This window comes from Otolemur garnettii, unplaced genomic scaffold (genome assembly GCF_000181295.1).
Source record: "Otolemur garnettii isolate 467f Iridium unplaced genomic scaffold, OtoGar3 scaffold00003, whole genome shotgun sequence".
Lineage (NCBI taxonomy): Eukaryota > Metazoa > Chordata > Mammalia > Primates > Galagidae > Otolemur > Otolemur garnettii.
Window position 1 is genome coordinate 28,466,095 of NW_003852398.1, and position 13,478 is coordinate 28,479,572.

Consider the following 13,478-nt stretch of genomic DNA (forward strand, 5'->3'; position numbering starts at 1 on the left):
GAAGAACATTTCAACGTTCATTATAGTCTTGGTCATGCCAAAGACTTCGTTTCAATAACAACGAAGTGATCTAATAGAAAGGTGAGGGTGGATTTTTCCTCATCTTCTATGGACCACTTCAAAGTGGAGAAACATTAGGCAACAGCAAAGATAGGACATCATGGAAGAGAAGGCTGCCATCTAGTGTGCGTAACAGTAAACACAGGAGGTGCCTTAGCGAGGGGAGAATGGGTGAAGGAGGGGCAAGCAGAAAGAGAGGTGTTATGTAGAGAGAAAACCATGTTTGGTGAAAAATGCAATGGTATCTGAGCAAGGAAAGACATCAGGGAATAGAATCCACAGACGTACCCACAATTATACAGTCCAAGGGTTTGTGACAAGAGTGACACTGCAAAGCGATGGAAGTAAATGATAGTAATGATATTTTCAATCAGTGCAAGTGGTTGACCATCCACAAATCTGCACTAAAAAAAAATTGAATTTGTACACTGATTTGCATTCGCCCACAAGTATTAATTGCAATAGTCTAGCACAGTAGCAATAGGTTATAGGTTTTCTAAGTTTGTGTAGAATATTTCCATGATCCTATGGCAGGCAAAATTGTCTTTTAACAGAGTACATAAAAACACTAATAGTAAAGGAAAAGATGCCTAATTGGACTCAATTACAATTAAAAATCGTTGTTCTTTAAAAGACATTAAGAGTATGAAAATGCAAACCACTCAATAGAAGAAGATACTTATTTTCTACTTGTGTATTTATGGGAACTGAAGCCAGGAGAATAAAAGACCTTGCAAAGTATCAGACAAGTTGTAGAAACAGTATTGAAGTAGTAATCCTGACCTCCTGAAGTTAAAGTCAGTGTTCTTACAATGTCATTAAGTTCAGTTATACATATAAGATATCTATGACAAAGAACTGAAAACTGAAATCTGTCTTTCAGTTTCTTTACTTATAAAATAGAAATAATAATCCCATAGTAATTAAAATGATTAAAAAAATGGCCAGGGTATAGTGGCTCATACCTACAATCCTAACAGTCTAGGAGGCTGAATCAGGAGGATCACTTGAACTCAGGAGATCAAGACCAGCCCAAGAAAGACAGAGATCCTAGTCTCTACTAAAAATAGAAAAAGTAATCAGGCATTGTGGCAGGCACCTGTAGTCCCAGCTACTGGGGAGACTGAGGCAGGAAGATCTCTTGAGCCCAGGAGCTTGAGGTTGCTGTGAACTAGGCTGATGTCAGGGCCTAGTTCTAGCCTGGACAACAACTGAACTCTGTCTCCCAAAAAAAAAAAAAAAAATGATGAAAATAAAATACCAGGGTGTAATAAAATACCACAGAAATTTTTGAAAATTTTTAGAAATAGTAGCTATAGCAATGGTTATGGAGATGATCTAATAATTATAACTATTATTAAGTGATACCTTTATAAACTGCCATAACATATAAAAATGTAGGAAAATCATCCCAATTGAATCAAACTCCACAGATGTAATGTAATATTTTAGTACAATGAAAACCATGGCAGCCAGTTGGAGAGTAGGCAGTGGAATAAAATGAAGAGTCTGTTGAAGAAAAGCCACAATGTTCCCTGAATAATGAAAAATAAGAGTGAAGAGTTAAGTTGCAGCTATGTCAAAGAGGGCTTCGAACGTCAGGCTGATATAGGAGGCTCTGTCTCTAGTTTCAGTCATTTTTCCTGCTAGTCAAATTCTGGGCACAGCATGGGAAAATCAACAGGTGCTCAACAACTATTGTCAACATCCGTGAGAGCAATTCTCTTAAGTTTTGTCATCATTCTTTATCCAGGTGAATAACTAGTCCTTGAACCAGAAGGGAGTAGGTGACTGTGTTTGCTTGAGTTCTCAAAGATATAGGTGCATAAATATGTACCCAGAGAGGTAGAAAAGAAAAGGGAGGGATTTGCACAAGGCTAGGGAATGTAAACACATTAAATATGACTAATGGTCTGGCACAGTAGCGGGGCTGTTCTGACCCAAGGCAGACAGTATTTATTCTGTCAAGACACTGATGAAATGAAGCCTAAATATGTGATCTTCTGTCCCAAAGCATGGATGAAGGATAATAGCACTATTAGCTAGCAATTACACTTCCAGGGAAAGTGAGGGATAATATTTTTGCACAGTATTTATTTACAATGTTCAGGTTTATTTTCACACCAAATGCATACATAATAATGTGCAATTTTGTACTTGAGAAAACTGATTTGCCAAGAACAGTGGTTCTCAACCTTCCTAATGCTGCAGCCCTTTAATACAGTTCCTCATGTTGTGGTGACCCCACACATGAAGAGCAGTGTCTTAGTTCCTAAGACCATCGAAATATGTGTTTTAAGGGGGAAAGGGATGTTCAACCCCCAAGGGTTCTCGACCCACATGTTGAGAAACGCTGAGCTAGAGTGATGTAACAGCTTAAGTGACAGGTTTGTACTTAGGGCCAGGATGTCTATACCCCAGTTCTGTTTACCCCCTTCAGCTTGCTTTCTCAAAGGCACCATTTGCCAACAAATTGTATCTTAGTATTGTAGTGATTAAAGAAAAAAAGAGTAGTGAGGTCCAAGGATAGCACTATAGTGAAATGTTTCCAAACTGCAGATCAAGATTGGAGAACTGTGAGATAGAATAGAAGAAAAAACAAAAAATACCAAGAGTCATCACCTATACTAAGACCATATTTTGTTTCTTAATAATTGTGTTTGCATATATGCATATTCTAAGCCATATGCAAAATTTATTTTTTACTTTACGTTCACAGTCAAAATGTTTAAAAATCACTGTTTGGTAGAAAGAGCCAAGGCTTTGGCATCAGGCAGGCTGAATTCTGAATGCTTTTATTGCTACTTCTCTTATCTAAAGAGTTTCTGCACCAAAATCCCAGCCAACCCCCTTCTCCTTACACTGCTTGTCAGATCTAAGGGAAAAAAATCCTTTTCTCTAATGTCAACCTTCCTTAACAGCAGCTATTGGAACTTTCTTACTGGAAACAAAACTACTATTTCATTAACAATTTCAAATGAAAAGTAAAAATCTTTGATCATATAACCAATATCAATCAGTGTTCAGACTAAACTCTGAGGGCAGAAATCATACTTATTTCCCTAGCACGTAGTTGAGAGCTTTTAAGTAGTAGGGACTCAATAAATAGTTAGATTATAGCAATAGTTAAATGACTAAACTGCTGAGTGAACCAATGAATGACAACTCAATGAGAGGCACTGGAGACAGAAATGAACAAGACTTAAACTTTGGTCTTTAAGAAAATAAGTATATACAATGGTTATTTAAATCATATTTTCAGCAAATGTTTATTTAGTACCTACTATTTTCCAGCCATTTTGCTAGGTACTATAGTAAACAAAGCAAGCAATTTTCCTCCATAAAAATGAAGAGCTATTACATAATTATCATGCAAACAGCAATAGAATTAAACATATTTTTAAGTACAATGAAGGATTCACGAAAGCATGCAATAGGAGGGCCTAATCTTGGTGTGAAAGAAAGTGAATGAAGACTCAGGAAAAAAAAGTGGCTTTATTAAGAAAGGTTGGAAGGTCTTGAAGGTTGGAAGCTTTTCTTTGTTTTTTGACCAAGTTAGAGGGAACAGAGAAATAACCGATGTTAGTTGGAGATTGAACAAGGAGGAAACTGATGAGGATGAATAAAGCAAGAGAGAAATGAAAGAGTCATACCGTGGAGCACCTAACCTTTCCAAGGACTTTGAGCAGTGAGAAATGGAGAACTCACCATCACATCTGCACTCTATAAAGATCCCCTGACTGTGTAAGGGCAGCAGCTTTGAGATATAAAACAACAATACCTGTTGGGAAATCATCTGAAGGAAACTCCAGAAACCCAGGGGGAAATGATGGTGGCATCTCAGATACAACAGTGGGAGGTGATGAGAACTGAGGTTATTTGGGACATAGACTCAAGAAGGGAATTTGGTAAGAAATTTACTGTGGAAGATGGTGTGTGGAAAGGAGAATTAGAAGTGTTAGGGAGGATACTGAGGTTTTTGGCTTGAGCAATTAGATGGAAAGAAAGGAAGCAATGGGGAGAACAAAGAGAAAATATTGTGATGAATGTTCCAGACAGTAGGGTTTGATGTACTAGGTTTGAGGTGCCCATAGGATAACCAGATGAAGAAGCAAACAAGGCACTTACTGCCTGCAAAGCTTTTCCCTTTGGTCAAAACCAAAGCCCTTACTGTGGCTGGCATGGCACTTCACGGTCTGGGGCCTTCCTGCTCCATTTATCTCATCTCCTCTTTCTCTCTCTATCATTTGACCCACCCAGACTGTCATTCTGGATGTTTCTCAACCATGTCAAGCCAGCTTCTTGGCACTGGCCAGTCTGTCTTGCAGGCCTGTTCCTAGATGTTGATACAGTTCATTCCACACTTTTTCCATATGTCTGTTGGAAGGTCACCTGATGGGCAAGAGCTTCTCGAAAACTTTAGAATAAATATCTCCCCAATCTTCCAGCAACCTTTTCCTCTCATTTCTTTTCTCCATGACATTCATTATAATCTCATATCTTTCCTACCATTTATTATTTTTTGTTGTTGATTCTCTCAACTAAAATTCAATGGAGGCCCTAAAAAGACAGAGACTTTAGAATTTTTATTCATGGATCTGGCCCAAGAGATTATTACAGTTCATGTCAAACGTGGGAAGAGTCTGAGATTTTTACCTTAGAAGTTCGACTGTGACAGGACAATGATGCTGTTAGAAAACACGGACTCAGTTCGGCGCCTATAGCTCAACCGGCTAAGGCACCAGCCACGTACACCTAAGGTAGCGGGTTCGAATCCCCAGCCTGGACCTGCCAAACAACAATGACGTCTGCAACCAAAAAATGGCCAGGCGTTTTGGCGGGCGCCTGTGGTCCCAGCTACTTGGGAGGTGGAGGCAGGAGACTCGCTTGAGCCCAGGAGTTGGAGGTTGCTGAGAGCTGTGAAGCCATGGCACTCTACCCAGGGGGACAGCTTGAGGCTCTGTCTCAAAAAAAAAAAAAGAAAAGAAAAGAAAACACAGGCTCCAGGGTCAGAGACATGGGACTTAATTATTCCATAACAACAGCCAGAGTGTCAGCATTGATTCTGTTTCCCAAGCCCCGATTTCCACAGGGTTTCATGAGGAGCGCCCAGTGATGGCTGCACAGAAAGCTCAGTGTGCTACGGGAAAAGGAGGCCAAGCTTTAAAATCCCAAATCTTTTAAAATGTCAGTAAACTCACCTGAACTTACCCTGGAAGGAGATACTACCTTTAATATACTAGACTTTAAACAAACTTGCCTTTTGCTCCAAAGGGACACATTATTTTATTTCACAAGGCTATTTTATATACAAATGCCATTAAAGAGAATATGAACCAAGGGCCATCTGTCTCTCTACTCACAAGCCATGCAGAACATGAGAGAGAATAGAGAATTGTCTCCTAACAACATATGGTAGATGCACAATACAAAGATGAACACTTTAAGTTAGGTACTATTATTATGTCTATTTTCAGGTTAAAAATTGAAGCACAGCAAAGCGAACCGACTTTCCAAGGGCAGATGGCTACTGAGTAGCTCCAGCAAGCACAAGCTAGCTCCCCAGTACACACTTCCAGGGTCTGAGTCCTCCCTGCCTGTCCCTGCCCCTTCCTCAGCCACTTTAGGCTTTCTGAACAGCTGACAGAAAAGAGAAAGAAGAATTAGAGGGAAAGACAGGAATAAGGGAATACAGAATGCAGAGGCTCTATTAGCTATCCATAGCCACCCAGCTAAGTGGAACTGCACAGCAGAAACCAGCTTTGAGTTGACCTCAAAGATGAGAAAACTGGGGCTCGAGGAGGGAAGGGCCTTCTCATAACCACACAGGGAGTTAGGGATCGACTGAACTAACCCCCACAACTATGTTTATGACAGAATCTTGGCCTTGCATATTTCAGACTCTCCTGGCTCCTTTCACCTTTCTTATTCCAGGTCCCCTAGCCAGGAGGGCCAGCTAAGACAGTTAATCAATAACCAAAGAGACCTGTCACAGGTCACAGTGGGTGGGACCTTGTTGCACCTGCTTATATGACCCTTTTAGGCTCAGGGTTCTGAAAAGCAGTGGTAAGTTCTGTGCAGGTTTGAGCTGATCACTGGACACAGAACTTTAGCCATGAAGGTAACGAGCATCTTTCTTCTCACCGTCTTGACCTTGTTGACTTTACACGTATCTGGTAGGTACCTTTGCTTTTTTTTTCAAATGTGAGAGAAAAACCTTTTGAACCTGTTGCTTTGTCGAGCACACTGCCTTCTAAACAGTGGATATAGCTCGTCCTTGATAGATCTTTTGGTTCCAATGAGATGAAATAAATCACTAGATGAGCATTACAGAGAGGAGGGGTTTTTTTGTTTGTTTGTTTGTTTTGTTTTGTGTTTTTAGAAACAGAGTCTCACTTTGTCACTCCTGGTTGAGTACTATGGCGCCATAGCTCATAGCAACCTCCAGCTCTTGGGCTTAGGTGATTCTCTTGCCTCAGCCTACAGCGTAGCTGGGACTACAGGCACCCACCACAATGCCTGGCTATTTTTTTGTTGCTGTTGTTGCAGTTTGGCTGTTGTTTTGTTGCAGTTCGAACCCACCACCCTCGGTATATGGGACCGGCGCCCTAGTCACTGAGCTACAGGCGCTGCCCCAGAGAGGAGTTTTTAATGTAAAACACAGAAAACAATTTTATTAGTACTGGTGAAGAGTAAAGTACTTTGCAGAGTAAAATTGGAATGGTTTTCCTCTAGTGATAGAAATCTTTCTCAGGAATATGATAGAGAAAAATCAGTGGAGATATTTCAACCATAAATACCCTTCGAATTCTCTAAATGGCTAAGGCCAATTTACAGATTTTAAATTCTCATGGAATTGCATAAAACAGATACCAGTGACTTCTGGTTATTCAATATAAAGGCACAGCTTGATTAAAGATTTATTTTGTGGATGGTATCTGGGGCTCACGGAGTAGGGCACCAGCCCCATATACTGGGGGTGGCAGGTTCAAGGCCAGCCTCAGCCCAAACTGAAAAAAGAAAAGAAAAGAAAAGATTTCTTTTTGACCTGCAGAAAGTTTTGAGGGAATATATTCTGCTGAAATATAGAGTGTCATCGTGTACATATATCCCCAGACTACATCTGGACAATATCAACAGACAATTCTAACCCCACAGAATTAAGATGAGTTTCCTCTGTATCACTGGATATGATTAACATCTTCAAATTTATCTGTGATTTACCAAAGGATCCTCCCGGGAGCAGAATCTTCCCTTTGTTAAGAAGAGGAAGGATATTGTTTGTTTATTTGTGAAATATTCATGTAAACAGTGTCCCCTTTTTCTCCCTTCCAACATAGTAATCAATAAAAACAGATGCCTGTGTAAGCATCTGCAGGCATCAATTTCAACTCCACTAGATTCTGAAATCCCACAGGCCCCCAACAGCATCAGATTCTGACTATGACAAGGGATGTTCTTCAAGCCCGTAGATGGCTACTACTTTTCACTACATTCAGATAAAAAGAATTACCTGCTTAGTCAGATCACCTTAGCGACTGTTTGTAGCAAAGTCTCACCAATTTTTCTCCTTAGGGTGCTGTCAGGTGAGTTTCCTTTCTCCTTGATGAACATATTACCATTCCCTACATAGTGTTAGTAAGCCTACTACTTTCTGGAGAATCAGAATGGCTATTTTTGACTGCCTTTAAATTCATAAATTATAATTGGAACCATTATCAGTATAATGCAACTGTGGGAAACAGCACTAATGGTGAGTTGGCAAAAGAGCTCCATTCTTTAACATTTCTTACAAAAGGGGACTTAAATATAATTGCAAAAGTTAATTTTACACCAGAAGATCTGATTAATGCTTGTGAAATGATAACTATTTCACACCTAGTTATATAAGTTCCCCATACTGTCATCTGTACATTCATATCAATATTCTTACACCTCACTGATTGTGGAATCAAATGTCTAGTAACTAATAGTTGTGAGAATGTTAGTGAACATTCAAAAGGTATTTGCACAGTGCCTGATACCTTTCAAAATATAAGGCCATCATTTCTATTTGCAAGGAAGAGGATCAATATTTCTGAAATACAAAATTAGGATACTTTGGTCATACTCAAATTGTTACTTAATTTCTTCATGGTTTCAACAGGCAAGGAAAAGATGGAAACCAATCAGACATCCTTGAGGACAGAAATCGGAAGGGTGGGGGTGCAGAAGAGGCCAGCAGAGATGTCTCTGTCTTCAATGAAAGCAGAGAATTATGAGTAAGAATAGATCTGGCTCCTCTCATTGAGGACCCAATTTAACATTTGTTATTTATGTCTTCTAGGTAAACAAGAAGATGAGTTGCCAGGAAGAGAGGTAAAGAGAAATTTATAATTTCTTATTTCTCAGACTTGAACTGTTCAATTTAAGCAAAGCATCTTTCAACTGAGCCTGAAGTTAAGATGAAGAATGTGAATGCCAGAGAGGCTTAACCTATAAAGTACGAATAGTATAGCCATTTTTCCCATAAGCTTATACTGAAGGATCAGCTCACTGATGCTCAGGCAAGTTCTATGTACAGGTATAATGTTTGCTCTAAAGGCTACTTTGTTTTTTTGTGTGTTTTGTTTTGCTGTTTTTAACTTATGTAGGACAAGTCTTTGGAGTGGGAGGCTTCTCAAGTCTACTCCAAGGAGCCCTTCCTCCTAAGAGCCAGTTTGATGATGTTGCCATGCAGTTCTCATAGTCTTCAAGATACAGCTCTAATTCACAAAGAACAAGCGAAAATAATAAACTAGTTTATCCCTCCAGAAAAACATTCTGAATCTAACATTCCATAATTCCTTTTATTTAAATGGTAATTTCATTAAATTTGGAGACCAAAGGAAGAAGGGTTCCCCTCTCATCACTTTTATATCTAGATCAGTGGTTCTCAACCTTCCTAATGCCGTGGCCCTTTAATACAGTTCCTGTGGGTCACAACCCACAGGTTGAGAACCACTGATCTAGAGGGTGGCAGCTAATACCCCCAAAGTTCATGGGTGTAAGTTATTACACTTGTGATGTTGTTATGAAGAAGCGTTAGAGGCCTCAGTGGCTCACACCTCTAATCCTAGCACTTTGGGAAACCAAAGCTGGAGTATCATTTGGATCAAGAGTTTGAATTTGCAGTGAGCTTTAATGAGGCTACTGAACTCCAGTCTAACCAACACAGTAAGACCCTGACATCTGAGGAGAAAAAATGTTCTGTGCCACAAAGTAAAAGTGTGTTTTACCAAAACCCAACTGATGGGGTGGCGAATAGTATGAAGTGTTTAAGAGCTAAAGCTTAGGAATTGGAATGACTAAGTTTGAATTCAGGATTCAGGAATTAGCCTGGCTGTATGACCAGGGATTATTTCATAGCTTTATGCCTCTTCACCTGAAGGAGAGTATAATAATAACAAGTTCTCGGGATGCTTGTGAGGTTTAAATAGAATAATATATAAGAAGCACTTAGGACAGTGTCTGGCCTAGAACAGAAATCTGATGACAATTAAATCTGGCTGGAATAGAGTGTAAAGACGCCAAGAATGCAAGTGCTTAGTATGTTCAAGTGCCTCAGAGTAGACCATGTGGGGTCTGCAGTGTGCAAGGAAGAACGTGCCCCAAGGTGTGGCTGACCTGAGCAGAGACAGCACCTGCAGTGATTGTGAACTTGAACACTATCTCACTTGTCTTATGCAAACCTCACAACATATCTATGACATAGGTGGGAAAATGATTTATTCCCATTTTGCAGATGAAGTGACTGAGTTTCAGGGAGGCCAAAGAACTTGCCAATGTCAAATAGCTCAGCAATAGCAGAGCCATTAATTAAAACCAGACTCTAGATCTTAGATTCTTTCTCTTGGGGCATGCAATGATATTCTCCCAATCATAGTCATGCCCCAGGGAAATTAAAAGTATTTTAGAGGTTTTGGTATAAACTCAAAGAAAAAATGGTAGAAGAGGATTCTGTTTAATTCCCTTTTTAGCCTAAATGTAGAGAAGACTTTGGATGCCCCAAGAACCTTGACCCTGTCTGTGGAACTGATGGACAGACTTATCCCAATGAATGCTATCTATGTAATGAAAATAAGTGAGTACAAATTAGAATTTTTAAAATATATTTTAAGTTAGTTGGCGTCACATTTTTATGTATCTATCCTTCTAAATCTCCAGTCAACATACTGATAACATAAATCTTGGCACAAAAGAAATAAAATATCCACTTATCCCGAAAACAGTTCTCTCTTTTTCTCCTTGTTGTATATCTGGTGTGATAATGTGATTTTCAAAAGTCACTTGTATGATCAAATACCACATTTCTTACAGAAAAACAGTAGATGATTCGAAATCTTTTAAGCTTATAAACACAAACTACCTTTAACTTTAAAAAATAATTCTTGGTAACAACCAATAATTGTGCTTTCTAAAGTCTTCCAGTATCAAACATCACCTGTAAAGACTGAGTGGGCTGAAATGCATTTTTGAAACATTTTTGTTTGTGGATATGAGAGCTGGTCTCCATAAGGCTTCAGTTTCTGAAGTGCTCTTAAGTTGGTGATCAGATTTGGGTCCCACAGAGGAATAGATTCACCACAAGTTTTCGGTCTCCCTTAGCAACTGAGACCTGGTGTGTGTCGAGCATTATACCTACCTCCACTGCCTCACTGTGCTTATGATCAAGAGAAAAGGGTCATGAGCACATATATGATTTTTTTGTAAGTTAGGGCAAATGTCAGAAAATGGGGTATAAGTAAATTGCCACTGGACTGAAGCAAGAAACAGATCTTTTTTCTTACTGAAAAGGGCCAGGAAAGGATTCATGAAAACAATGACATTTAAATGGGGTTCTGAATTTTGGCAGCACTGAAAGAGCATTCAGGTTAAACAGAGGTGTGAAGTCAAGAAAACTAATAAAGGAGCTTTTACAAGTGACCACAGTTATTCTGGGATTGACCTGATATGAAAGACTTGACTCAGGCTCAAATGACTGCACACATTTCCATTATGCCACTGCATAAAATCCCATCCCTATAACACAACCCTCAACTTGGGCTGTTTTAAACCATTTCCAAAAATTCTCAAAGTTTAGCATATTGTGGAAATCGGTCCCCGGGCCAACAGGTCTAATATCCTGAAGTTTTATATCTAAAGCATTTGGTGTTCTGCTTTGTGGTGAATCTATTTCCACAATTAAGACTTGCAAAAGGAATTTGTACCCACGTGTTAATTTTCTCATGAACTATCTTGTTGATATTGAGGTCAAACCTCATATTTCCAATCAAGGAGAGAAAAAAGCAAGAGCATAGCCTTGAGACTTGAGAAATTTCCCAGTGCCACAACTACATGCCCCAATATATAATATACGGTGAAATGTTAGGAAAATATGAGCAGAGGGCTAGGACACTCTATTGTCTTAGCCTTTAAAATTTATCTGTGTCCACTCTTTTCCAAAACTACAGTATGTAGGTATGAGAGGAACATTTGTACTCCAGAAGATATAACTTCTCTTCCTATAGTTCTCAATAAGAAAACTTAGGTCTGGAGAAAAGATGTGGTCTTCTCAAATATAACATATCATTAATGTACTATATTGCCTTTCTATTGCCCATTAAAAGTCTCAAACAAACCCACTGCATAGTAATTAGAGCCAGGCTCAGACTCTAGATGTTGGGTTTCGAGACCTGCAGACAATACCAAACAAGGGCTTGTATATGGTGGTCTTTTTGGCCATTAAATGCCTGTGGAGATATTGAAAAAGAGTTGTTTTTTGTTTTGTTTTGTTTTTTACTTTTTCTATGTCTTCTTAGAAATCTGTACTGGCACATTGTTATCTATAGACAACCAAGTCTGGTAGAAATTTCCATAGGGACAGAAATGTTCTGTGTCTGTGCTGCCCAGGATGTAACCACTGGCCACAGTATAGTAGCCACTAGCACTTAAATGTGTCTAGTCCAACTGAGAAACTGAATGTTTAATATTACCTAACTTTAGCTAACTTAAATTTAAGCAGCTATAAGTGGATAGTGAACATCTTCATCCATAGCGACCAACATAGCTATAGATGATCAATCATCTACTCTGGTTAGATGTCTGGCTTACGGTGCGGTTTTAGACTTCAGTATTATGTGTGTAATACTGAAAGCATTAAATACTCTTAAAATGAAACACCAGCCAGATAAGTGCACATATAAAAATATATGGAAGCCAGACATCTTTTTGCCTGATAGATAGAGAAATAGAATTGTTGTAGGCCAGTGTATTTGAGGAAAGGATTGTTCAGAAGATAAGAGACCTGGAAGCAGTCTTCTTTTTTTTTATTAAATGATAGCTGTATACATTAATGCAAACATGGGGTACAATTATGAGGGTTAGAAATTTGTTTAAACGTTTTTAAGATTTCTTTTTATTTTAGGGTCTATAAATGTTTTGCTTACACACATTGCCTTTATACCATTTGGTTCAAAGTTATACTTTTTCCCCTAGAAATATTTACCTTAAGGAAGAGAAAATTGGTGTGGGAAAGGTGATGTGGGAGCCCACAGAAAGGTGTCTAGATGAAGGGGAGAATGTGTAGAGCTGGCCGGTGTGATATGGGCTAAAGATATTATTTACTGTTGCGAGACTTCAGACTTTCCCAGCTATGGATCCCCAAAGTTCTAAGAAGAAAGATTAATTAATTAGAAGGTTCTGCGATAGCCCAGGCACCAGCCTGCTAGGCCAGGCCAGGGGCACAAAAAGCAACAATGGATTAAAGATTAATTTCAGGGGGTCACTATCGCACCCAACTAGATCTATAAATTGTGTAGGCACAGATATCTTTCCTTTCTGGTGCACTCTTAGTGTATGTGATAATAATAACTATTGGGTAATTAATGGATAAGTCAATAAATAAATGACAGAAATGAGAATAAATCATAAATCTCTCTATTTTAAATGAAGCTGTTTTTCTCCTACAGTCTCTTTTTGCCAGTAAAGTTTCAGCTTTTCTTGCTTTTTCAATCTCTACCACAGGAAGCGCCAGAGTCATGTCCACATTAAAAAAGCGGGTCCCTGCTGAGTGAGAACCATGGTTCTGAAACCCCATAAGGTCACTGCAATGCCTGCCTGGCCTGATTGCTGAATAAATGCATCTGAATCCTTCTTCTTGTTGGTATTTGCTTTTTCTTCAAAGGGTTGTTTGATTAAATCAAGGGCAGGGGACCTGGGAAAGACTGACAAAAGTTTGACGAAATACAGAAATCCCATAATTTCAGTTTCTCTCACAGTGCCTTCCCCCACTACCACCTCCCACACATTCTGAAGCCTCTTTCTTGTGGACGCAGTTGAACATGTGTAATCGTGAAGAAAAGTGGACTACCATTTTAAGGAATAATTGGAAAGTTCTCAGTCCAGAAGCATGTTACCCT

The 13,478-nt window shown here is 39.1% G+C and overlaps 1 protein-coding gene across 1 annotated transcript; it reads left to right on the top strand.

The window, feature by feature from the left end:
* The first annotated feature begins 6,175 nt into the window (after positions 1 to 6,175).
* SPINK1 (serine peptidase inhibitor, Kazal type 1) lies at positions 6,176 to 13,129 on the top strand. Its single transcript, XM_003782279.1, has 4 exons — positions 6,176 to 6,236; positions 8,387 to 8,418; positions 10,059 to 10,162; positions 13,084 to 13,129. Exons 1-4 carry the CDS (start codon positions 6,176 to 6,178, stop codon positions 13,127 to 13,129), a joined length of 243 nt encoding a protein of 80 aa, XP_003782327.1.
* Positions 13,130 to 13,478: the final 349 nt, after the last annotated feature.